This window comes from Manihot esculenta, chromosome 14 (genome assembly GCF_001659605.2).
Source record: "Manihot esculenta cultivar AM560-2 chromosome 14, M.esculenta_v8, whole genome shotgun sequence".
Lineage (NCBI taxonomy): Eukaryota > Viridiplantae > Streptophyta > Magnoliopsida > Malpighiales > Euphorbiaceae > Manihot > Manihot esculenta.
In genome coordinates this window covers 17,488,344-17,515,897 of record NC_035174.2, presented here as the reverse complement: position 1 = coordinate 17,515,897, position 27,554 = coordinate 17,488,344, and the positions used below count along the sequence as shown (strand labels likewise).

At 38.6% G+C, this 27,554-nt stretch overlaps 1 protein-coding gene across 1 annotated transcript; it reads left to right on the top strand.

Moving 5' to 3' along the window:
• The first annotated feature begins 7,304 nt into the window (after positions 1-7,304).
• On the top strand, positions 7,305-9,296 carry LOC110631221 (CASP-like protein 2C1). Its single transcript, XM_021778972.2, has 3 exons — positions 7,305-7,551; positions 7,713-7,854; positions 8,826-9,296. The coding sequence occupies exons 1-3, from the start codon at positions 7,397-7,399 to the stop codon at positions 9,075-9,077; spliced, it is 549 nt and encodes a 182-aa protein (XP_021634664.1). The 5' UTR covers positions 7,305-7,396; the 3' UTR covers positions 9,078-9,296.
• Positions 9,297-27,554: the final 18,258 nt, after the last annotated feature.

Below are 27,554 nucleotides of genomic sequence, written 5' to 3'. Positions count from 1 at the left end.
TCTTGCTCGCACTTGCCGTACTCTGTGAGGAGGAACCTGGTTTAGAACCAGAAGATTGTGCCTTTGGCTGTTTGACTGATCCCTGTAGTATGGCACTAGCCTCCATTTTCCTTGCAGCATCCACAATACAGTGGAAACTCTCCTTCTCTGCTGGAAGGATCAAGGAGAAATACCTAGGGTGAAGCCTCGTGGCATATCTCCTTGCCTTCTTCTAATCTGTATCATACGCCTGACCCACGTATGGTAACAATTCCAGGAACTTATCTGTATACTCCTCAACACTCATCTCATCTGTCTGTCGCAACTGCTCAAATTCCACAATCTTCAGTTCCCTGGAACTGTCAGGAAAAGCCCACCCAGCAAACTCGTTGGCGAACTCTTCCCACGTCATACTGTCTATTCTCGGGTCCATATAGTTCTTGAACCATTCTCTAGCTTTCTTGCACTTTAATGTGAACCCTGCCATCTCAATGGCCCTGCTGTCATCTGCTCCCAACTCACTTGTTATCATTCTCACTGCACTAAGATACTCAAAGGGATCATCTCCTGTATTGAATTTAGGAGCATCCAACTTCAAGTACTCAGTCATCTTCACCTTGCTTCCCCCTGAAGAACTGGGTTGCTGCACTTCGGCAACAGGAACTACTGGTTCTGGTAGTGGTGGTGGAGGTACTGTTTCTCTTGATTCAGGCTGTGTGGGACTTGGTTGAAAAGGTGGGGGTGGATACATCTGATATGGTGGATAAAAGGAAGGATAGGGCATATAAGACATATAGGGTGGATATGGGGCGAAGCTAGAGTAATCCGACGTACCTCCCATCGGATACCCTGGGCCCTGAGGAAAGGGTGGATAGCCAAACTCCGAGGCCTGAGCGCCTCTCTGAGACTCCCCCATACCTTCTTCCGACCTTCCTACTCCCATACGTTCATCTCTACTCTGATCACCTTCCATATCAACTCTTTCTTCTGAACTTCCCCCTCTACCTACTCCTCTTCTGCTCTCGTCAGAAGACCTTCTAGGGTCTCATGACGTTCCCTCCCTGCTAGACCTTTGTGTCCTTGCCCTTGGCAATGCAGTTGGATGAGCAGCTGTACCCTCACTTTCAGGTGGGACTCCAGTCAATCTCGCGGATCGACGAGTTCCTCGCATCTTAACTCTCTCTGAAAACATCACAAAACATAACACATCAGCAACATATAGTCCATGTGGAAACACATCAACCCTCAAGCATCAATCACATAGAAACAATGCACATGCATAAATCATGGCATTCCACATCATCATACAGACAGGACTAACATCCTATCCTAGTGGACATGTTTTCCTAGTGTGCTTGACCTACTAGAACCTCTATGAGCCCGACCCTCTCTCTATAGGTCCGACCATGTGAACCTAGGGCTCTGATACCAATCTGTAACAGCCCGAATACCGAACTGCTATCGGCGCTAGGCTCCAGATCGGCTTAAGGCCGCCGGGACCCGTAGCAAGCCTACTGTGAACTCTGTGTACCTGTGAAATCCCATACATGATCATACATTTTCGGTAACAAATTAAAACTTGTCTTTGTTCCAAGGCTTCACCTGTGCATGCACTATCTCTAGTCTATCTCAATCCCTACTAGAGCTCATCATTACTCTAGGCGGATTAATCTCATAATGGTAAGCCTGGTTTTTCTCATATACATAAAGGACAAACATAAACATAAACTGACCATGTATATACAAAAGGGATTACTACAAATGGTCAAGCACTATGCTATACATCTTATTACACAACGACTATCTTTGTACAAGTACATGTCCACACTAGCTATTACATAACTCTGCTTCTTCCATACCCTGCTGGACTCCCTCTGGACTCTGAACCTGCAAGACTGGGGTGGAGGGAGAGGGATGAGCTATACAAGCCCAATGAGTAGAACTATAAAACATGATCTCATGGAATGCATCACGTCACAGCTAGTCCAGTCTGAGTCGCGGATAGACATGACCACCAAAAATCCCTATCCTGGGAGGATGCCTGGCCTAGCCAGGTCTTATAACCTCAAGTTGCCTGGCCCGGCCAGGTCTTACTCACTCTGCCCGCCTGGCCCGGCCAGGTCTTACTATCTCTGCTGCCTGGCCTAGCCAGGTCTTACCTACAGATGGCTGCCTGGCCCGGCCAGGTCTTATAACAGAGTCTCTCTGCCTGCCTGGCCCGGCCAGGTCTTACATGACAGAGGTAGGGCTATTGGGGTCGCCTTGGTCCATCCACATCATCATATACAGCAAATTATGCAATGCAATGCGCCATCTTCGTGAAACTAGTGCAATCAACCTACCATAATCATCATGATGCATGAAAGATGCTAAAAGCATTTTAACCCAGTAGAAGTTCCACTCACCTCTGATAGACTCTGAACTAACTCTGCAGGTTCTGCTGCAGTACTCACTGCTGCCTTCCCTGATTCCTCTGGTCCGTACCTACACAGGTGGACTCAAATGAGGGACCAAACTAACTCAAGAACATGTCTAAGAAACTCCCTAAAACCCCTCTAAACCATCCTAGAACAATCACATAAAACATGCAAAGGAAGGCTGGACAGGGCACTTTCGGCGGCAGGTTCGGCGGCCGAAACCCCACTCCAGAGACAAAGCTCATGCATGTTCGGCGACCGAACTTCTTTCTTCGGCGGCCGAAACCCTTCGGGGGCAAGGTTCGGAGGCCAAAAGGCTCTCCAGAGACGAAAGTCCCTCACCTTCAGTGGCACCTTCGGCGGCCGAACCTTGCCTCCAGAGACGAAAGTCCCAAATTGCGGGGGCAAGCTTTGGCAGCCGAAGCCACCTCCAAACATGTTCGGCGGCCGAACCTTCCTTCGGCGGCCGAACCTGGTTTTTTTGTCCAATGGACAGAACCTTGCTCTGTTTCATGCAAACTTTGCCCAAAAACCCTACAACATGCATATCAACTACTCCCAACTAGCACATACCATATATCATGCATATAGAGGTCCAAAACTAGCCTAAAACCTCAACAAAACATATGAAACAACACTTAAACATTCATGAACACAAAAATCTCCCAAAACCTCACCTAAACCTAATCATGCATACTACCCATCAAACTTCCATAAAACCTTCAAAAATCAGTAAAAGAGGTTCTCGATCTGTACTTACCTCTTCTAAACAAGAGATTGCACGATCCTAACGTGGAGAAATGGAGAAATCCTCGCTCAAACTCTCCAAGCTTCAAACTTTGTTCTTTTTGCTTAAAACCTTCAAAAATCACCAAAACTCTTAAAAACTTGGAAAGATTTGAAGGAAATCATGAAAGTCAACTTGGAAAGGGTTTGGACTCACCTCTGGCTGAAGATGGAAGAAAATCTCATCCTTCCACCGACTTGGCGCCCTTAAATAGGTGGCTGGCCAGACCACCTTCGGCGGCCAAACATGAATCTGAAACCATGCAAGGTTCGGCGGCCGAAAGTGACCTTCGGCGGCCGAACTTGCCATTTTCTTCCTTTGTTGTTTTTCTTTCAAAAACTCATTTCTTTAACACTTTAAAACATTAAAACATGTTAAAATACATTCATAAACATATGTATTACCCTTCTTGAGGGTTCCGACACCTGAGATTCCCCCGGTCTACAGGAATTCCGATGCCGGACTCAAGCCGGGTATTACAATATGCATGGTTATGAGAAGTTGGTTGCATGTTGAGAGTGTTTGGTTTGGTTTTGGAGGCTGATTTTGCATGTGTGACCCGAGTTCTGCCTTCTTGGAGAACTCAGGTTCGGCAGCCGAAGCAAGGTTCGGCCGCCGAACCCCTTATGGATGCTGTTTTGGCCGCCTAACCTCGCCCCCGAAGGTTTAGACTTTCGGCTCTGGAGGGAGTTTCGGCCGCCGAACATGCCACCAAAGGTGGATGACTTTCGGCTCTGGAAGGTCTTTCAGCCCCCGAACCTTGCCCCCGAAAGTTTCGACTTTCAGATCTGGAGGGACTTTCGGCCGCTGAAGGTGCCACCGAAAGTGCATGAGTTTCGGATCTGGAGAGGGGTTTGGCCGCCGAAGGTGCCGCCGAAAGACCCCTGTCCAACCTTCCTTTGCTTGTTTTTTCATGCATGTTTGTGACATTTTAGGGGGGTTTTGGGGGAATGTTTAGAGTTATGGTAGAGTATGTCGGAACCTCATTTGAGTCCACCTGTGTAGGTTCGGACCCGAAGAACCAAGGAGGCCCTCAGTGTTAGCTGGTTCAGAGGTATTCCAGCGTATACTAGAGGTGAGTGGAACTAAACTATGTTTTAACTTCAATGCAAAGTTTTAGCATGACTCATGCATCATAAATGCCATGTGTTTATAGGATGTACTGCATTCGAACTCACGAATATGTTGCATTGCATTATATGTTATGGATGTGGATGAATGTTGGATGATCCTTTAGTACTTGAGAAAGACCAGGAGCCCATTCTACGCCCTGGCACAAGTTATGAGAAAGACCAGGAGCCCATTCTACACCCTGGCACGAGTTATGAGAAAGACCAGGTGCCCATGCTACGCCCTGGCACTAGTGCAGTATGTCAGGACTATTGGTGACAAGTTCATCCTTGATATGATTTGTTTGTGATGTGATGCATTTAATGGAGGCATGTTTTAATGTTTTTATTAGTGCTCTACTCACTGGACTCTAGTAGCTCACCCCTCTCCTTAATCCCCAGGTTTGCAAGGCCAGAGTTAGCATGGGATAGCTTCAGGAGAAAAGCTTTTGTAATAGTTCAGTAGTAGACATGTATTGAAAATAATGTAAAGTCATGTAATGTATATTGGTGATAGAGTTGTGCTTGGCCCTAGAGCTGGTTATTTCCTTTGTACATGATCTGTATATTATTATGTCTTATAATGATATATGTTGAGGACCAAGCTTAATGTATGACATGATGACCCAACTAGAGCATTTGATGAGGGCTCTAGGATGGGGTTTTATGTTTTCAGAGTTAATGTGCATGCACCGGTTAAGGTTGGTAGATGTAAAGTTTCAAATTTTTATGGAAATTGTTGATCATGTATGGGATTTACCAGGTTTGTAGAATGTATAACAGGCTTGCTACGGGTCCCGGCGGCCTTAAGCCGATCTGGATCCTAGCGCCGGTAGCGGTCCGGTCACCGGGTCGTTACATTTCTTAACCAACATCCAATCACCAAAATCATCTAAAACAGCTGGATTAACCACCTGATTGTCGGGTAACTGAGCTACCTTAGGAGCAGGGTTACTATGAGCCGAATTAGGCACATTCTCTACATTCTTTGGCTGCAACTCTTTCCGCAACGAAGGACAATTATCTTTCATATGCCCAAAAATTCCACATGAAAAACAAACCATATGCAACGCCTCATATTCAATACGTCGAACTCTCCGGTTCAGCTTGAATTTCGACAAAAGAGGCTTCGTAACATCAACTTCAACACATAATCTCGCAAAATGCCCTCTTGTCACTCGGCTAGTGTTATTATCCACTCTGATAGGATCTCCTATCTTCCTCCCCAATCGCATAATAAAATCCTCATTAAAATATTCAATTGGAAGGCATGGAAATCGGACCCAAACTACTAAGCGTTCCAAAGAAACATTAAATGGATCAAAATCCGGGCACCATTGGCGAACTGGCAAATAATGATCAGCTATAATCCATGGTCCACCCTCCAGTGCAAAATCAAAATCTTCCCTACTATTAAATCGAGCAAGGAAAAAATTATTGTCCAGAGCAATTAAGTCCATAGGGGATTTAGGTTTCCAGAGTTCCTTCACCCTTCGCGATAAATAGGCATACCCTATTGATCTTCCAATCAGCTTGATAATCAAGGAGTTCTTCCATGGTTTACAATAACGAGATATCTCAATTTTAGTAAGTTTAATATTAGGGTACTTTTCATCCTCCTCATCTAGGGATGGCAACGGATCGGGTATTTTCGGGTACCCGATCCGACCGAACCCTAATAAAACGGATTTGGATAGTTATAATCGGATTTGGGACGGGTTCGGATTTTAAAAATAATACTCGTTGTGGGTTCGGATCGGATTCGGGTTTTATGTACAGGGTACCCACTACCCGAACCCGTTTATATAAATAATTAATTTAATATAAAAAATATATTTTACAATAATATTTATAAATTTTTTTATATATTTTATTTAAAAATTTAAATTTAAATATTCTTTAGAAATATTAAATTTTTTAAATAAAAATTATTAATGAAAAATATTTTTTATATAAATTATTAATTAAAATATACAAGATTAAACGGGTTCGGATTTTATTCGGATAATAATAATCGGGTTTGGGATGGATTCGGATAATTTAAATTAATTTTTAATCGAGTTCGGAACGAATTCGGATATTACTAATATAAATCAGGTTCGGGTTCGGGTAGTTTAATTTTCGCGGGTACCCTACCCGTTTACATCCCTATCCTCATCCTCTTCCCCATCAGAAAGCTCATACAACTCTTCATCATTCACTTCAATTGTGTCAGCAATCAAAGTCTCGTTATTAGGAATTCTATTGACTAGCATATCCCTAAACGAAGGACTCATTGGAGACGATTGTCCATCAGACTCAAACTTTCCACCGTCTTGTTCTTCTAAAGAGAAACCTCCATCACCATTCTTACGCTTCCTATGGCCACTATGTTGCAAGAGATCATCTTTTTCCATATTCTCGTTGCCGGAATCTGACATTCCGGTGGAATGTGGATAGAGATTTGCCGTGATCCGGCGTCGATTGAAGATCTGCAGAAATTTTTTTTTTTTTCTCGGCTGATCCGCCGTCAAATTGAAGTAATTCAAAGTTAGATTTACTTTTAATTTTTACATGTTTTTTTATTAAATTAAAAACGAAAAAGTAGAAAACAAAATCCACCCTTAATCTGTAGTAATTTTAATTCACCAATAGCCTTTTATGTAGCGTGTTTCCACAAAGTGCACCAGCTGCTCTTCATGGCCAAAACAGAGCATGTGTTATCAATTTAACAATCCGGAGTTTCAGACACAAAAATGAAGGCTGTCCAGTTTTAGCTACTGTATTAATTAAGACAGTTGACAGTACCAATCCAACTCACTTTGCTTTAATTTTTAGGACATGACACAACAATATGGCACCTACTAACATTAAATTTCTAGCCCACTTTTGTTTTTTTTTTTTTTATCAAATCATAGATATTTTAAAGATAAAATACTATCCGCAATTATTTATTCCATCCATGATTTTGAACCTTCAACTCACTCTTCGTGACTATTATAAAAATCTGGTGGAGCTTTCCCCACCAATATTTTCCCACTCTTTAAGACACACCCCATGTTCCACAAAAAGGGTATAAGTGGAGGCTACCAAAGGAAAATTCACATCAGAAACAAAAGTAAAAAATGGAGCTTGGGACACCCAAAATACAGAATTTTCTAAGGCTTTGTTCAATCTTGCTCTTGATTTTGGCAGCTTGTTTAGTAGGGTTTGATTCTCAGACAAAGTCTATTGTTTACCTTGAAAAGAAAGTGAGTTACAAGGTCTTGCAAGCTTTTCCGTAAGTTTTATTCCTTTATTTTTTATTCTTTCACTCGACTGTTATTTTAATTTCAGTATTATTACGTTAAAATTTATCGGCGAAATTTGTTTAGTTAATGTAATATGTTTAAATTTTTTTTTAAATATTGATCTAGTGTTTGGATTTTCATTTGGATATAGAACTTTGGTGTATGTGGATGCTGTGGCTGCTGCTTATAATCTTCTTCAACTAATAAGCAGAATTTCTTTCTTATCTGAGTACAAAGGAAGCTTTAAGAGTTCTTATAGATATGTGTATTGGTGTTGTTACTTGGTGGATCAGGTATTTAATTTCTTGATTTAATTTATATTCCCATAAGCTATTAGTTAATTTTTGGGTTAAAGCAGGGATATGCTTGCTTAATACTTTGATATTTTGGTTGCTTTTCATGGGTATTCAGGCTGGATTCCTTTTAAGTGCAAATCCAAGAAATTCTTCTTTTTTTTTTCTTCGTGTGTGTGAAAAATTTTAATCTGAATCAAGTTTAATAAATGGAACATTAATATTGCAGAATTTTTTTACTAAAGTTTTAAAAAAATAAAAATAAGTAAAATAAAATTTAAATTTTTTTATAAAATTATTAATTAGTTGAAGAATAGAGGAGATTGGCATGCACTTGCTCATATATGGAAAGAGTTGGAGAAATTAAAAATAAAAGAAGGATTGTTTTCTATCTTTTATTATCTTTTATTTTCTCTAATTTAGAGAGAGAAAAAAAAAGAATTGTGAAAATAAATGACTTTTTATAAAAAAAGTTATAAAATATAAAGGCCAAATAATCAAATTTTATTCTGTTTTTTTTTTAATTTTAACAATTTTCACCTAATATGATAATATTGTTAACAATATCTAACCTATTTAATAAGAAAATAAAATAAACACCTATAATATCTTATATAACTATATTTATTTTACTTATTTAAACGTTGAAAATCATAAAATAAATGTTTTCCTATTATTTATTTTTAGTTATTAGAAATAAATTAAAAAAATTAAAAGAAAAGAAAAGAAAAGAAAAGAAAAAATATTTATGTTTTTAGAAAGGAAAAAATTACAAAAACATATATATATATATATTTTACCATCATAAGTGATAATAAATAGAATTAAAATGGGTAAATAAACGACAGAGACGAATTCAGATTAAAAATTAATATAAAATTTTCCATTTGATAATTAGAAAAAAAATCGAACACAATTTTAATTCATTTTGGGCGCAGCTAAGCATTGAATGGTTGATTTTATGTGAAAAGATTGCAGTGTACATAACGTTTGCGGCAAGCTCAGCAGCACTAGAGCAGTCAGTTTTAGTATTGACAGGAGCTGAGGCCTTGTATTGGATGAAGTGGTGCAACAAGTTTACCAGATTCTGCTTCCAAATTGGTGGTGCTTTGTTCTGCAACTACGCAGCCTGTGCTCTTATGGCCTTCATCTCCTCTATTTCTGCCTTCAATTTATTTAGACTTTATTCACCCAAACACTTTCTCGTCTTAAAGACCACTTAATCTCTCTCAAAGACCTTATGTTAGGTTTCAAGATTTGATGGTTGAGGAGAGACTGAGATTGAATACAAATTGTGTAAGTAGCTGCGTATGAGATATGGGTTAATTGGAATGTATTTTCTTTTAATTTACAAAAAAAATCATATTTAAGTCAGCCGGATTTTATTTATTTCTTGTTATAAGCAAAGATTACTATTCTTATCGCAGGAAAAGTCTTACCTATATTTTTATAAATTAAATCTACCATAATTAAATTTTTACACTGTCTTAGAGAATTTTAGGTAATTTTTCCTCAGACATTAAATAAATAATACTTCAATTCTCCTAAAAAAATTTTCACACCAACCCCTCTATATATTATTTTTTAATTCACAAAAGTCACTCCCAAATTTTCAAGCTTTGAACTTTAAAGTCTTCTGCTTAGATTTTTCTTCTCTTCAAAATATTTAAGATGAGTTATTCACACATTATTAAGTTATTTTTATACATTACTTTTTACTTGTAAGAAGTAATTAGACATTTTTTTCAATTACTTATATTTTCTATTTTAACTCTAAATAAATAAAAAGAAAATTATTATTAAATTTCTAAATTTTTTTAATAAATTATTAACTTGTTCGTATTTCAAAATTATACAATTAAAAGTTTATATTTGTATTTTATAAAATTAATTTTTAAATATTTTTTCAAAAAATAAATTATTAACTTACCTGGAGTATTTATGTTATTTAGTCCAAAGAATTTTAACTAGTACTAGTAAATTTAAACATTCATATTATTTAGTCTATTTAACAAAGGCTAAAATAAATTGAGGAATGATTTTTTAAAAAATTATTAAACAATTTAATTTTATAAAATATAAAAGCGTTCTACTTGAGTGATTTTGATATTAAGAGAACCAGTGAATCTTCTAAAAACTCTTGAAATTGATAGCTACTAAATAAAACTGCAACTATCCTACTTCTCCATTCTTTTTCGATCTAAAAAATTTGCCTTTAATTTGAAGTTTTCAATTTTAAGTATATTGTTTTTTTTTAATTTTAAAATATCTATAAAGTAAGTTATTTATTCATTAATTTATTTATTTTATATAATCACTTTTTATTATTAAGAAGTGACAATTATTTTTATATATTTTTATTTATATAATTAAAATTATATATGAAACTATTTAATCTTATAGAAATAAATTTAAAATTTTCAGAAAAAAATAGCTTTTATAATTACTATTTAGATTTTGAAAAAAATTAAATCTAGAAAAAAATAATCGTTTAATTGGTTATGATATATATATATATATATATATATATATATATATATTAAAAATATAGATAAAATCAAATAATATTTATATGAATAATAACTAAAGTATTCAATTTTTTTAAAAAAAATCTAAAGTAGATAAATTGATTTAATTTGTTAAAGTTGTATTTATGTGAATATGCTTCAGTTATTTTAAATCTCAACTTAAGGATTTTATGATAAAAATTTTTATAAAATGAGTGAAATTGACTAACTTCATAAAATTAGATTCCTAACTTAAATTTCTAGATCAGCTGTACAGTTCCTCGTTGCTGATTCCCGAAGGGCAACCCTTATATCTCAGTCAAACTCACGTCCTCAAATTTTCTTCTGGGGCAAAATCAATTACTAGATTTTCTATATAGTTATAATATTGCAGAAAACATATCCCTTGACTCTGTTCCTACATCAAAAACACATACCGATGGATCTCCGAATCTTCAATATTCCACATGGTTCCATCGCGATCAGCTTGTCTTAAGCTAAATGTTCAAGTTATTGCTATTTAAACAACAAAAGAATGTTGGCATAAGTTGTCCTCCATCTTTGTGTCAGGATCTCGAACACAAGTCTAGCAATTTCACATGCAGTTGAAACATTTGCCTAAAGGATTGCCCCTGTTGATAAATACATGAAACAAGCTAAATCAATTTTGGACCAATTCTCGACTTTGAAATGTCCAATTCTCGAAGATGTCTTAATTTGCGGACTTGGTTCATACTTTTGGCCCTTCACTCATGCCATTGTGGCAAGAAACAATCTTATTTCATTTGATGATCTATACGTTGAGCCAAAAAACTCAACTTCAAATAGACTGGCTCACTGTGCATCCATTAGTCAAGCCTGTGACTCATCTAACTAGTACTAATTTCAACATTGAGGACGCTCCAATAATCAACCGTCTTCACCCTCATTGCCACTACTCCTAATACCATTTGCCACAATTGCTAAGGACATGGTCACTTTGCTCGCCAATTTCCATCACCAAAATCCAACTCTTCCACTATGCCATTAATTACCTACATCCAACACAGACATAGGATTGGACTCACGAGTAATTATCATGTAACTACTAACGAAGGAAACATATCTCATTCAACACCATACCTTCGCAATAATGAAATCACAATTACTAAGAGTAATATGTTCCTATTTCTGCTTGTTGTTCTTCTATTGTTTGTTCGATTAATTTTGCTTCTTTATCTACTTGGCACACTCGTTTTGGACATACCAATAGTTGTGAATTAAATTAAGCCATTGATAGAGCACACGGTAGGCAGAAACACATTTTTAAAAAATTTCTTTTTACATCAGATTCCGTCCCCAAAACTTAGTGTTTTATTATTTTTAACATCATCATACAAAGAAAAAAAAAAGCATATAAATAACAAGGCTATTTATTGTTAGCCTATTTATATTTTGGGAGAAATATAGAAAGAGAAAGAGAAAAAGAACCTAATAGGTTGTCGCCTTTTATAGTACGTAAATCTCTTTTCGGCTTGAAGAGACGAGGCTTCTAGTCACAAGTCCATTTATTCTTCCACTCGAACTACCTTCAAGTAAGACCATCAAGTTCCCATAAATCCTCCTCCTTGTGCTCTCTCGGCTAGCCACCAAAGGAAGGATGAGGGAATCAACAAAATTTGGATGGAAATGAGAAATTGAGTCTTTGAACACTTTAAAGCACTTGAGTTCCTGAGTGGCAACTCCAAATGTGTCAAGATCTCAAAGCCATTGTAGAGGAATTGGTTGGTTTCGTAGGAGAAGCCAGGGAAAAAGAAGAGAAATCTCTAAACTCGCATGGATTATGAGAAGAAGTGAGATGTGGGGTCCACATGTCATCCACTTATCTTATACTATATTTGGATTGATGAAAAATAAGGAGGGAAGAAGAATAAAAGGAGAAAATAGAGGTGAAAAGTGATTTCCCTTTATTTAGAAAAGGAAGGAAAAAAAATGGAGGAGAATATAATGATTATTTTCTTTTCGCATAATCTCTCCAATTTGGAGAGAAAATGAAAAAAGATGAGAGGGAAAGTGTATTATTTGAATTAAATTACAATTAAACCCATAATAATGCAAATTTGAATTTGTAAAAGTAAAAGGGTAAAATAGCAATTTCACACATAATATTTTCTTTCCTATCATATTTTGAACTTTCCAAATAAGAGAAAATAAAATTATTTTCAATTTTTTTTATTTTTATTTTCCTTTATCCAAACAAGAGAATGGAAAATAAATGAAGGATTCTTTCTCTATTTTCATCTTATTTCCTTTCCTCCATGACATTTTGCCAAACATAGTCTTATGATTAAAGAGATATATAGGCCTCTCTATCTTCCATTTGTCGCCATGCGTGGAACGACACTTGTGGGGTTCCTTAATTTATAATACCCTCATTAATCTCCATTAATTAACTCATAAATAAGAGCCCATGAAATGGCGACCACGACTTGTGTCTTCCAAGCCCATTAGGTTTGTAGAGATTTTCTTCACTCTTTTTCAAGCCCATTTCCTTTTGTCTAATAAAAGGGCATAAACTAAAACCCCCTTTTAATTTATGGCTTATTAATTAAAAATTAATTACTCGTTTATTGAATATGATTCCAGTCAAACTAAACACTTTGTAATTTAATTGAAAAATTAAATTTATTAATTCAATTAATTAATTAAATTAATAATTATTACCGAGAATTAATTTTACTATGTGTAACTTCTTAGATTCATAATTAATTGATAATAAAAAATCAACACGTTGATATTTAATAGAAAACAATCTCTCTGTTTATACTATGAATTTAATTTCTAATTTAACCTTCGCTTTCACAAGTCATGGTTGACATCTAGCATAATACGCTAATTAGTAGTGAATGTATTATCCCATCATCTTAAAATCTTGATTATATTTACTATACACTAAAATTATTTTCATTAGAAAATCCCAATCACGGTTAGATTCTCCATAAATGTTGAATGCTAGCTATAATTCTTAAATATATGTGATTTTTAAATTTTAAAATATTAAGCCACAGTTTGCTAACTTAAGAGCAAGTCAGCAACAATACAATACATATGACTTTAGCTGTAATATATATTTTTTTTTGTAGGGGTAGTTTAAACTGTCATATGAATGCTAGTGGCTACTTTGTAATGAGCTATATTTGTATGGAATAATATCCAATAAAAGAGTGCATATTTTATTGTTTTTATATTCATGGATGAAAAAGTAAAAAAATTATCAATAAGTTGGCGAATCAAAGATCCTAAGTAAAAGAAGATCTTAGGTAAAAGAAGATCTTAGGTAAAAAGAAGTCCATTAGAGTAGCGAAGCACTCTCTCATAGTAGAACAAACTATAGAGTCAAGAATTTTGGATAGTCATGACTCTTAAATATGCATGCTTGGATTGAAGAGTAATTGAGCTCTTAAAGATGCATGCTTGGATTGATGAGTAATTGAGCTATAAGTCGCGTCATAAATACTCACAGTTATGAGAAAGGATTCCATTTAAGAGGATTATCGATGTAATCATATTTTGAGAAATATTAATAACAGTCACTTGAAGGGACTAATAAAATGGAGAGTGTTAGACGGTCACCTATTTAAGTGACTGTCATCACCGATATTTCTCACATATTTTGTAGTGCTAGAAAATAGTTATTGATTTGGATGAGCATGATTTTAAGGATTAACATATTTGCATAGATTTAATTGTTGTATATCACATCATTGGTATTATATATTAGGGTTGTATTATTGGTATATGATATAGCCTAATTTATAGGTTTTGTTCCTGTTTTAATTATCTTCCTATTTTAGAAGTCAATATATAGTCTAGGATGTAATTGACAGAAACATAAAATTAAGAGAGATTGACAGAGCTTTTTTTTTTCTTTTTCTTTTTTTACTTTTCAGTCTCTATCTTTTTTCTACATTTAGTATACTTGTTTCACGCAATTTTGGAGTTAAATTACTTTTGTTTCATTGTTTTAGAGTGTGTTATTACTTGTTTATTTAATTTTTCTTAACTGATCCTCTTTAGGCAATTTGAAAGCCTACAGGATAAATTTTCAAAGAAATAGTCAAGTTAAAATAAAAGGTGAAAGAAATAATACATCCAACATAGAATTAAAAGAAAATAAATCCGTAATAAAGTTCTGTATTTTATTTAAAATAGTTCAATTTTTAATTTACTTTTATAAAAATAAAATAAATTAAAGAGTTAATTATTTAAAAAGAAAAAAATTTTAAAATTTAAATTTTTATTATGTTGATGCACCTTACTGGTTAGTAGGAATAACTGCCCGCCAACTCTCTTTTATCTCTTTGCTATAGTTAATGAGTTGGCAAGATACTCTCCTTAAAAAAAAATGCTCTATTCCCTTCAGAAGGCTATCGATTATCAAAACAGTTTTTAGAGAGTTTTTTTTCTCTAGATTTAATTTTTTGTTGGACTATTTTCTATAGATGTCGGACTATCTCCTTATGTGTCGGGTAATCTCTTGTGTTCGTGTGAAACGGAAAGACGATAATTGTGTAATCTATGGATATTTAGGTACTTGGATTCAAATACATTGCAACCGAGCTGAGTTGAGGGCCCAGCCTGGGCAATCCAAGCGCGCACAGGCTGAGTCGAGAGCCTAGCCCACGCGTTGGCTTAGGCAGCCCATGCTTGTTTTTTATTTTATTTTTTTTAAAAAAAAATTTAAAGGAAATTATGCATTTAAACAAAAAAAATTTGTTAGTCCAAAATTTATAAAAAAATTTTTGAAGTGATATGTAAAAAAAAATTAAAATTAAAATTGTGCATTTTTTATATAATTAATTTTTAGTAATTTTTAAATTATTATTAAATAATTTTTTTAATATTTTTTTTAGAAAATGTGTAACGACCCGAAAATCGGACCGCTACCGGCGCTAGGATCCGGATCGACTTAAGGCCGCCGGGACCCGTAGCAAGCCTAACATGCATCCTGAAAACCTGTTTAATCCCATACATGATCAACAATCATACATAAAAATTAAAACTTTTCTTTCATTCATTCCTCATACACCAAACTCAACCTGTGCATGCACTAAACATAATCATAATCATAAACTTGACCCCTCTGTGGGATCTCATCGATGCCCCCAATGGGTGGCATAACATGCGTTGAGTTGGCTAATCATAGACATCAATAAACATTAAGATCATGTATAAAAAAGGGATTACAATATACTATGGTCAAGCACACTTCTAACCTCAACATCGTTACATTACATATCTATACATCATTATACAATTTGTCATGTCCACATTCTAACTATTACATACATATGACTTTACTCTTCTTGACTTCTCTGTCTAGCCCGTACCTGCAATCCTGGGGGATTAGGGAAAAGGGGTGAGCTACAAGAGCCCAGTGAGCAGAATAATAGAAAACAATATTTAAAATCTCATGTCATCATGTAATGCAACACATCACAGCAAATCACATCTCAGATGATATTGTCACCGATAGTCCTCTACATTCCAAAGTGCCGGGACGTAGAATGAGTACAACCGGTCTTTCTCTTAACATAACATATCATACATACCAATGTGCCAGGGACGTAGAATGGGTACAACCTGGACTTTCTCTTACATAGTGTCAGGGACGTAGAATGGGTACAACCTGGACTTCCATACCATATCATGCCGTAGCATCATCATACCATATGAGGACTAAAGGATCATCCAATAACCAATCCACATCAACATCATAAATGCAATGCAACATATTCGTGAATTCTAATGCAAACAACCTAATTCATCACATGGCATTCATGATGCATGAACATGCTCAACTGTATAATTCATTTGCTTTAAAAGCATAAAGGTTTATTCTACTCACCTCTGGCTGAAGCTCTACAGACAAAGACTGATGCAGCTAACTCACTGCTGGGGTCCTCGGTTCCTCGGGTCCGAACCTACACAGGTGGACTCAAATGAGGGACCAAACAACTAGAACATAACTCTAAAAACATCCCCCAAAAACCCCCCCTAAAACACCTCAAACAATCGTGTAAAAACATGCAAAGGAAGGCTGAACAGGGCAGGTTCGGCGGCACCTTCGGCCGCCGAAAGTCCCTCTAGAGCCGAAACCCAGGCAGGTTCGGCGGCACCTTCGGCGGCCGAAAGTCCCAGACAGAGACGAAAGTCTCTTTTCGGGGGCAACTTCGGCAGCCGAAAGGCCTGCCTCCCCAGCCATGTTCGGCGGCCGAAAGTTCCTTCGGCTGCCGAACCTGGTTTCTGCCAAAGGGCAGAAACTTGGCTCCTTTATGCACATTTGCCTCCCAAATCTTTCAACATGCATATAACTCATTCAAATCATGCAAATATACATACATTGGCTCCTAGAGACTTCAAACTAACTTAAACCCCAACTACAACACACAACAACAACACATTGCTCAAAAACACAACATAAACTCAAAAACCTAACCATGAGCTAAACATGCATTCTACCCCATAGATCTTGCATAAAACTTACTTTAAACATGAAATGAGCTTAAGATCGGCTCTTACCTCTTGAAGATCGAGAGAGAGACGTCCTAAACTCGGAGGTGGGAGAGATTTGAGTCCTTGAACCTCAAAGCTCCAAAACTTGCTCAAAACTTGGAAATCTTCAAAACAAGATGAAAACTTGTGAAAATCATGAAAGATTTGAAGGAAAGAACTCAAGGATGGTGAGGAATGGCGGAAAGGCTCACCTTGGCCGAAAATGGGGAAAAAGCTCGCCCGTTTTCGGGTAAGGGACCCTTTTATAGTGGCTGGCCAGGCCACGTTCGGGGGCCGAATGTGCCTCCGCATGCATGTCATGTTCGGCGGCCGAACTTGAGGTTCGGCGGCCGAACCTGGGCTTCCCTCACTTATGCCTTCGGGGGCCTAAGGCTCACCCAAAAAGCATGCATGTTCGGCGGCCAAACTTTTGAGTTTCGGCGGCCGAACCTGAGTTTCCTCCAAGGGTGTTTTCATGCAAAAACTCATTTCCCTTTTTACTTAAAACCATGAAATACATTAAAACATTTTATGAAAACATGTTTCTACCCTACTAGAGGCTTCTGACATCCGAGATTCCACCGGACGGTAGGAATTCCGATACCGGAGTCTAGCCGGGTATTATATTCTCCCCCCTTAAGAACATTCGTCCCCGAATGTTCCTCAACTAGCACACAGCATGGCATACACATAACATACACATAAAGCATATAGAACTCACAAAGAACTAACCTTAGAAAAGATAAGGGTATTGCTGGAGCATGGACTCCCGTGTCTCCCAAGTACATTCTTCCATATTGTGGTGGTTCCACAGGACTTTCACCATCGGGATTTCCTTGTTCCTCAACTTTCTGATCTGGGTGTCTATGATCCGTACTGGCTGCTCAACATAGGTGAGATCCTCTTGGATCTCCACATCAGGCTCACTAAGAACCTTACTCGGATCTGACACAAACTTTCTCAACATTGAAACATGGAAAACCGGATGGATTCTTTCCATTGAAGCATGTAAATCCAGCTTGTACGACACATTCCCAATCTTTTGCAAGATTTCAAAGGGTCCAATGTATCGTGGGGCTAGTTTACCCTTCTTCCCAAAGCGAACCACTCCTTTCATAGGAGACACCTTGAGCAATACCAGATCCCCCTCCTGAAACTCTACTTGCCTTCTGCGGATGTCTGCATAACTCTTCTGTCTGCTTGAATCAGTCTTGATTCTTTCTCTGATTAAGGGTACCACCCTGCTGGTGATCTCTACTAGCTCAGGTCCTGCCAAGGCCTTCTCTCCAACTTCCTCCCAGCAAACAGGTGACCTGCACTGCCTTCCATATAAAGCTTCATATGGAGCCATCCCGATGCTAGCATGATGGCTGTTATTGTAGGCAAACTCCACCAAAGGTAGATGTTGCCTCCAAGAACCGCCAAAGTCCAGCACACACATTCTAAGCATATCCTCGATAGTCTGGATGGTCTTTTCGGACTGTCCGTCCATCTGGGGGTGGAAGGCAGTACTGAAATCCAACTTGGTACCCATGGCATTCTGCAGACTCCGCCAAAACCTGGAGGTGAACTGGGGCCCTCTATCCGAAACTATAGAAACAGGAACCCCATGCAGCCTGACGATCTCATCCACATATACCTGCGCCAACTTGTCCACAGAATAGCCACTCCTGACAGGGATGAAGTGAGCAGATTTGGTGAGTCTGTCCACAATCACCCATATGGAGTCCAATCTGTTGGACGCCGTCGGTAACCCCACTACGAAGTCCATAGCTATATTCTCCCATTTCCACTCTGGAATAGGTAGCGGGTTAAGCATTCCAGCCGGCTTCTGATGTTCCAGCTTCACACTTTGACACACTTCACAGGCTGACACAAACTGCGCCACTTCTTTCTTCATCGTTGGCCACCAATAAAACTTCTTCAGATCTTGATACATCTTGGTGGCTCCGGGGTGAACGCTGTATCTTGCATTATGAGCCTCCCTCATAATGTCTCCTTTTAGCCCTATGTCATCTGGTACACACAATCGACTCCCATAGCGGAGGATCCCCTTACTGTCGAACCTGAACTCACTATCTTTGCCTGACTGAACAGTCCTGGCAATCTTCACTAACTCTGGGTCCTCATGCTGTTTCTGAGCCACCTGCTCCAAAAACACGGGTGCCACTCTCATCTGGGCCACTAAAGCACCTGTACCAGACAACTCCAACTGTAGACCTTCATCAATGAGCTTGTAAAACTCCTTCACCACTGGTCTCCTCTCTGCCGTAATGTGGGATAGACTGCCTAGTGACTTCCGGCTTAGGGCGTCTGCCACAACATTCGCCTTACCCGGATGATACTGAATCTTGCAATCGTAGTCACTCAGCAGTTTTACCCATCTCCTCTGTCTCAAATTTAAATCTCTTTGACTCAGGATGTACTGCAGGCTCTTATGATCTGTAAAGATCTCACATTTTACCCCATAGAGGTAGTGCCTCCACATCTTGAGTGCAAAGATTACTGCTGCCATCTCAAGGTCATGTGTGGGGTAATTCAACTCATGCTTCTTTAGCTGCCTAGAAGCATAAGCAATCACCCTCTCATTCTGCATTAGTACACAACCCAGTCCCACACGGGACGCATCACAAAAGACTGTAAAGTCCTCCTCACTAGATGGCAGGGCTAAAACTGGTGCTGAAGTCAACCTCTTCTTAAGCTCTTCAAAACTCTTTTCGCACTGGTCGGTCCACACAAACTTCTGATTCTTCCTGGTCAACCGGGTCAGAGGAGCTGCTATTTTTGAGAAGTCCTGAACGAACCTCCTGTAGTAACCTGCTAAACCCAAGAAACTCCTGATCTCTGTTACTGAAGTGGGTCTAGGCCAGTTAGCTACAGCTTCCACTTTCTTGGGGTCCACCTCAATCCCATTCTCTGACACTACATGCCCCAAGAACGAAATGCTCCTCAGCCAGAACTCACACTTAGAGAACTTGGCATACAAGCCATGTTCCCTCAAGGTCTGCAAAACCAACCGCAGATGATGGGCATGCTCCTCTGCATTCCTGGAATACACTAAGATATCATCTATGAAGACAATAACAAAGTGATCCAGGTATTGACTAAACACTCTGTTCATGAGGTCCATGAATGCTGCAGGGGCGTTGGTTAACCCGAACGGCATTACAAGGAACTCAAAATGCCCATATCTGGTCCTGAAAGCTGTCTTCGGCACATCCTCTTCCCTTATCCTTAGCTGATGGTACCCCGATCTCAGATCTATTTTGGAGAAACAACCCGCTCCTGCTAGCTGGTCGAATAGATCGTCGATTCTTGGCAATGGGTACTTATTCTTGGTAGTGACTTTGTTCAACTGCCTGTAGTCGATACAAAGTCTAAGGGATCCATCCTTCTTTCTCACAAACAAGACTGGTGCACCCCAAGGTGAGGTGCTCGGTCGGATGAAGCCCTTTTCTACCAGCTCTTGCAACTGTTCTTTCAATTCCTTTAACTCAGCTGGAGCCATCCTGTAGGGAGGGATAGAGATCGGTCGGGTTCCAGGCATCAGTTCTATCTCGAACTCTATCTCCCTAGCAGGTGGTAAACCTGGCAGCTCGTCTGGGAAGACGTCTAGAAACTCTCTAACCACTGGCACCGAGGCGGGCTCTCTAACCTGACTGCTAAGCTCTCTCACATGAGCCAAATACTCCTGACATCCCTTCCTAAGCAACCTACGAGCCTAAAGAGCCGATATCAGACCTCTAGGTGTACCCCTTCTGTCTCCCCTGAAGACAACCTCTGATCCATCCTGACCTCTGAACCTGACTACCTTGTCCCTGCAGTCCAAGGTAGCACCATGGGTAGATAACCAGTCCATCCCTAGAATGACGTCAAAATCTGTCAAATCTAGAACCACCAGGTCGGCGGACAAGCATCTTCCCTCAACAAACACAGGACTACACTGGCAGACTGACTCTGCCACTGATGGATCACACTTGGGTCCACTGACCCAGAGAGGACACTCTAACTCAGAGATCATCAACCCCAACCTCTGGACGGCTCTCGGAGCAATAAAAGAATGAGATGCACCAGGGTCCATCAAGGCATACACATCTGAACAACCAATGACTAAATTGCCTGCCACCACGGTGTTAGATGCATCTGCCTCCTGTTGAGTCATCGTGAAGATCCGTGCTGGAGCTGATGGACCTTCACCTCTGAAACCTGCTGAAGAAGAGGCTGCCCCTCTCCCTCTGCCTCTGCCACTGGCCTGAGTCATGGCTGGAGCTGCTGGCTGAGCCACACTACCAGAAGCTGTCTGCTGAGACTGTGCTCCAAAAGCTGCCCTAGGACACTCCCATGCCATGTGTCCCTCTTGCCCGCATCTGAAGCAGGTTGCTGTCCCAGCCCGACAAACTCCCCTGTGTGGCCTACCACACTTTGCACAAACTGCATTATCCGCACCAGAGCTCGAGCCACTCCTTAGTCCCAGACTAGACTTGACCTTGTTCCAAAACTTGTTCTTCTTGGGCTTCCTAGTGGTGTTATTCCACTTTTTGCTACCTAAAGCTGCTGCACTAAAAGAAGAAGAGCCTGGGGTCTTAGAACCAGAAGGCTGTGCCACTGACTGCTTAACTGTTCCCTGAACGATGGCACTGGCCTCCATTTTCCTGGCCATATCCACTATGGCATGGAAGCTCTCCCTATCTGCGGACTGGATCAAGGAGGAATATCTAGAGTGGAGTTTCATGATATACCTCCTCGACCTTTTCTGGTCTGAGTCAAGGTTTTGCCCTGCAAATGGCAACAGCTCCAAGAATCTGTCTGTGAACTCCTCTACACTCATATCATCGGTCTGCCTCAACTGCTCAAACTCTATCATCTTCAGCTCCCTTGAACTATCTGGGAAAGCCCATCCTGCAAACTCGTTTGCAAATTCTTCCCAAGACATGCTGTCTACTCTGGGGTTCACATAATTCTTGAACCATTCTCGTGCCTTCTTGCACTTAAGCGTGAACCCAGCCATCTGAATGGCTCTACTATCATCAGCCCCAATCTCATCTGTGATCACCTTAACCCTTTCAAGATACACAAACGGGTCATCCCCTTTTTCATACTGAGGAGCACCCAACTTCATGTAGTCTGTCATCTTGACCTTACTCCCACTGGCTGAGCTAGGTCTAGGAGGTTGAGTAACTGGGGCTGCTGGTTCTGCAGGTGGTGGAGGTGGTGCAACATTTTCTGAGGTAGGGTTTGGATAGTAAGGTGGGGGTGGATACATTGGGTACTGTGAATATGATGGGTAGTAGGGTGGGTATGGCATCTGTGTGGGATAAGGGGTGAAACTAGGGTAATCCGATGTACCTCCCATCGAATACCCGGGGTTTTGTGAGAAGTGTGGGTAGTGGGGTGGCTGAACAAATCCCGAGGCCTGAGTGCCTCCTTGGGACTCTCCCATTCCCTCCTCTGACATACTAACTCCCAGACTGCCATCCCTCCTCTGCTCTACATCCATATCATCTCCCATGTCTTCTGACATTCCTCCCTGAACTGTTCCCCTCACTGATCTGCTCCTACCCAAATCCAGAGACCTTCTAGGGTCCCTTACTGCTCTGTCCCTGTTGGACCTGCTTGACATTGCCCTAGGCAATGTAGGAGGACGGGCGCTCATGCCCTCATCCTCAGGTGGCACTCCAGTCAATCTTGCTGATCAACGAGTTCCTCTCATCCTATTTTCTGAAAAACAGTGCACATAGCAAGCAAACATTAGCATCATATGGTTCATGTGGGCACACATGAACCCTCATCACATACATCACATAGCATTAATGCACATGCATATAATCATGGCATTTCACATCATAAAACAAGACAGGACTCCACATCCTATCCTAGTGGACATGATCTTCCTATTGTGCTTGACCTTCTATAACATCTATGAGCCCGACACTCTAGGTCCGACCATATGAACCTAGGGCTCTGATACCATTCTGTAACGACCCGAAAATCGGACCGCTACCGGCGCTAGGATCCGAGTCGACTTAAGGCCGTCGGGACCCGTAGCAAGCCTAACATGTATCCTGAAAACCTGTTTAATCCCATACATGATCAACAATCATACATAAAAATTAAAACTTTTCTTTCATTCATTCCTCATACACCAAACTCAACCTGTGCATGCACTAAACATAATCATAATCATAAACTTGACCCCTCTGTGGGATCTCATCGATGCCCCCAATGGGTGGCATAACATGCGTTGAGTTGGCTAATCATAGACATCAATAAACATTAAGATCATGTATCAAAAAGGGATTACAATATACTATGGTCAAGCACACTTCTAACCTCAACATCGTTACATTACATATCTATACATCATTATACAATTTGTCATGTCCACATTCTAACTATTACATACATATGACTTTACTCTTCTTGACTTCTCTGTCTAGCCCGTACCTGCAATCCTGGGGGATTAGGGAAAAGGGGTGAGCTACAAGAGCCCAGTGAGCAGAATAATAGAAAACAATATTTAAAATCTCATGCCATCATGTAATGCAACACATCACAACAAATCACATCTCGGATGGTATTGTCACCGATAGTCTTCTACATTCCAAAGTGTCGGGACGTAGAATGGGTACAACCGGTCTTTCTCTTAACATAACATATCATACATACCAATGTGCCAGGGATGTAGAATGGGTACAACCTGGACTTTCTCTTACATAGTGCCAGGGACGTAGAATGGGTACAACCTGGACTTCCATACCATATCATGCCGTAGCATCATCATACCATATGAGGACTAAAGGATCATCCAATAATCAATCCACATCAACATCATAAATGCAATGCAACATATTCGTGAATTCTAATGCAAACAACCTAATTCATCACATGGCATTCATGATGCATGAACATGCTCAACTGTATAATTCATTTGCTTTAAAAACATAAAGGTTTATTCTACTCACCTCTGGCTGAAGCTCTACAGACAAAGACTGATGCAGCTAACTCACTGCTGGGGTCCTCGGTTCCTCGGGTCCGAACCTACACAGGTGGACTCAAATGAGGGACCAAACAACTAGAACATAACTCTAAAAACATCCCCCAAAAACCCCCCTAAAACACCTCAAACAATCGTGTAAAAACATGCAAAGGAAGGCTGAACAGGGCAGGTTCGGCGGCACCTTCGGCGGCCGAAAGTCCCAGACAGAGACGAAAGTCTCTTTTCGGGGGCAACTTCGGCAGCCGAAAGGCCTGCCTCCCCAGCCATGTTCGGCGGCCGAAAGTTCCTTCGGCTGCCGAACCTGGTTTCTGCCAAAGGGCAGAAACTTGGCTCCTTTATGCACATTTGCCTCCCAAATCTTTCAACATGCATATAACTCATTCAAATCATGCAAATATACATACATTGGCTCCTAGGGGCTTCAAACTAACTTAAACCCCAACTACAACACACAACAACAACACATTGCTCAAAAACACAACATAAACTCAAAAACCTAACCATGAGCTAAACATGCATTCTACCCCATAGATCTTGCATAAAACTTACTTTAAACATGAAATGAGCTTAAGATCGGCTCTTACCTCTTGAAGATCGAGAGAGAGACGTCCTAAACTCGGAGGTGGGAGAGATTTGAGTCCTTGAACCTCAAAGCTCCAAAACTTGCTCAAAACTTGGAAATCTTCAAAACAAGATGAAAACTTGTGAAAATCATGAAAGATTTGAAGGAAAGAACTCAAGGATGGTGAGGAATGGCGGAAAGGCTCACCTTGGCCGAAAATGGGGAAAAAGCTCGCCCGTTTTCGGCTAAGGGACCCTTTTATAGTGGCTGGCCAGGCCACGTTCGGGGGCCGAATGTGCCTCCGCATGCATGCCATGTTCGGCGGCCGAACTTGAGGTTCGGCGGCCGAACCTGGGCTTCCCTCACTTATGCCTTCGGGGGCCTAAGGCTCACCCGAAAAGCATGCATGTTCGGCGGCTGAACTTTTGAGTTTCGGCGGCCGAACCTGAGTTTCCTCCAAGGGTGTTTTCATGCAAAAACTCATTTCCCTTTTTACTTAAAACCATGAAATACATTAAAACATTTTATGAAAACATGTTTATACCCTACTAGAGGCTTCTGACATCCGAGATTCCACCGGACGGTAGGAATTCCGATACCGGAGTCTAGCCGGGTATTACAAAATGTCCAAAGTTTTTTTTATTGATGATGTCACTATTATTTTTATTTTTGACTGTTATTTTTTTTTGTATGTGTACAAAAATATAATATTGATTTCTAATATAATGTAAGTCATTTGTGACTCGGTACGAGCACTTCTACCGAACTAAGAGGTCAGGTAGATGAGATGATTAGATAGCTGATAATCTTCAAGATAGATCCTATAGACACTTCAAACGAGATCAACCATCTAGTGAGTTTATTATCGATAAGTTTTTTTTTAGAAATGTGTTTTTTTCTTTTGCAAGAAAGAAATATATATGTTTTTTTGCAAGGATTGTGTTGCTAATTCCAATCTAAAAAGAAATTTTGAATTTTATTTGGAAAAAGTCCTACAGTTGCCTTAGGTTGGACTGCATTAGTGAATATTTCAAATGGTTTGCAAATAAGACGGCATGTCATTCGATAGGATTATCAAGACTAATAGTAAGTCTATAGTTAAGCCAAAACTTTTTAAAGTTGACTGTGATTTGAATCGATTAAATGAAGTTCTACACATATTTTCTTGAACATTTTATATCAGTGTTTCAAGTCTATATTAGACGTGAATAGTTTTTTTTGAGAATTATTATTATTATTCATGTAGTTTTTTTTATATTTCTATGGATACTATTATAATGAACAATATTATCTTTCATCGTTTCACAATTTTAAATAATATGTTATTTTATTTCATGAATTGTTAATTGTTCATTATTTTTATATCATATATTGATGTATGGTATATGAGTTGATGTTTCTGGATATCAATTATAAAATATTCTAAAACTCTTAAATCATAAGTAATTTAGTATATAAATCTTAACACAATTAATTGTGATTAATTTTTATAACACATTAGGATTTTAGATGATAATTGGGAACATAGTAAACTTTTGACTCTAAAGTCTAATTTAAAATAATTATTAATATAATTTATTAGTATTAAGATTAGTATATGTATGAACTAAGAATTAACTCACGTGCACAAATATCCCCAATTTAGACTAAGAATAATATCTACTTTTAAATCTTTTTAGTTTATCTTATAAAGTGAGAGAAACTAAATGAGGATAACTATGAAATCTAAAGTAAGAAAATCCAGTATGTACTCGAGGAACTAGGAGGTCTAGAATCTCTTAACCTAGTTATGGAAATACTAGAATAGGGTAACACAGTCCAGTATAGGTTGAACCGTGAAGCTATGATGTTTGGAAGAAGTGAATTCAACTGCGCACATCATTTTAGTAAGCAAAATGAATGACATTGTTATGCTTGGGCTTACAAAAATATAATTTAACAACATAGATATGGTCTGTACCTGAAAGTGAGATTTGAAAGAGTCTCGCTTGTCATTCTTATAGCTTATATTATATAATTAGATATTTATAAAAAGAGTTCTTGGTATGATATAAGAATACGTCTTAAGATTATGAGCTAAGAGATGCTCGCCATATTTTGACTGATAAACAAAATGTTTAAGCGGTCATATGCTCTTTACCTAAACACCTAGAATCACATGAAAAATACTATTTATCCATAACATCCATATTAAATATATGGAAGATAACATAAATAGCTCTAGTTCTAAAAGAAAAAAAGAAAACTAGTAAAACCATCAAGGTGGTAAATAACATGAGATAGAAAAATTTAAGCCCAATTAGAAACACCAATAATGGGAGGGGTAAAGATCCTTTCGAATAGAAGAATGAAAATGTTGCTAAGATCAAATGTTTTAACTATATAGAATATGATCGGAATACCTTAGTAGAATTTTGATGACATCTCCTATGAGCAAGATGTATATTCATTTGGAAATAACTCCAAAGTGAAGTTGAAAGCACCTATTAGCTTGCTATATGTGGTAAGCAAATTATGCTCCTACATAATATCCAATTTATTCCATAAATTCAATGAAATTTATTATTTGTGTTGGTGTTAATTAAACTTTTTTTTTTTATTTTTATGAACTTGATATAAACTTATTATAAGTATAAGTTCTGGCGGTTCTAGATATTTCATGAATGCTCATATTGGCTTAGAAGTTATATGTAACTTTAATAATATATTTTTTTTCCTATTTTACATCTTTTGATACCTCTATAAATGATGTAAATATGTAGTATTCTATACTTGGTCACATTAGTTAAAAGATATGCAGTGATTAGTCAAAGTGGGCCTATTAGGTAATATTAATAAAGTAGATATGTCCACTTGTGAATATTGCTTAATTTGAAATTATCTAGGAACAAGAGCTGAATTTCTATTGTGTTTAATCTTTTCTAGTGAATGTGATTATATGCATGCGGGGCTAGACATAGGGGGAATCTATTTCGTAATTAATGACTACTCTTTGTAAGGTTATGTCTATTTGATATCTCATTATCTTGATACTTTGAGTTGCTTTATTAAATTTTCAAATTTAGTTGAGAATCAATTAGACTGAAAAGCGAAAACTTTA

What these genes read in the sequence shown, in the direction of transcription:
- LOC110631221 (XM_021778972.2), top strand. Translation starts at nt 7,397, where the DNA reads ATGGAGCTTGGGACACCCAAAATACAGAATTTTCTAAGGCTTTGTTCA. An exon ending in AAGGTCTTGCAAGCTTTTCC is followed by an intron (nt 7,552 to 7,712) that starts GTAAGTTTTATT and finishes ATTTGGATATAG; the next exon opens with AACTTTGGTGTATGTGGATG. An exon ending in GTTGTTACTTGGTGGATCAG is followed by an intron (nt 7,855 to 8,825) that starts GTATTTAATTTC and finishes TTATGTGAAAAG; the next exon opens with ATTGCAGTGTACATAACGTT.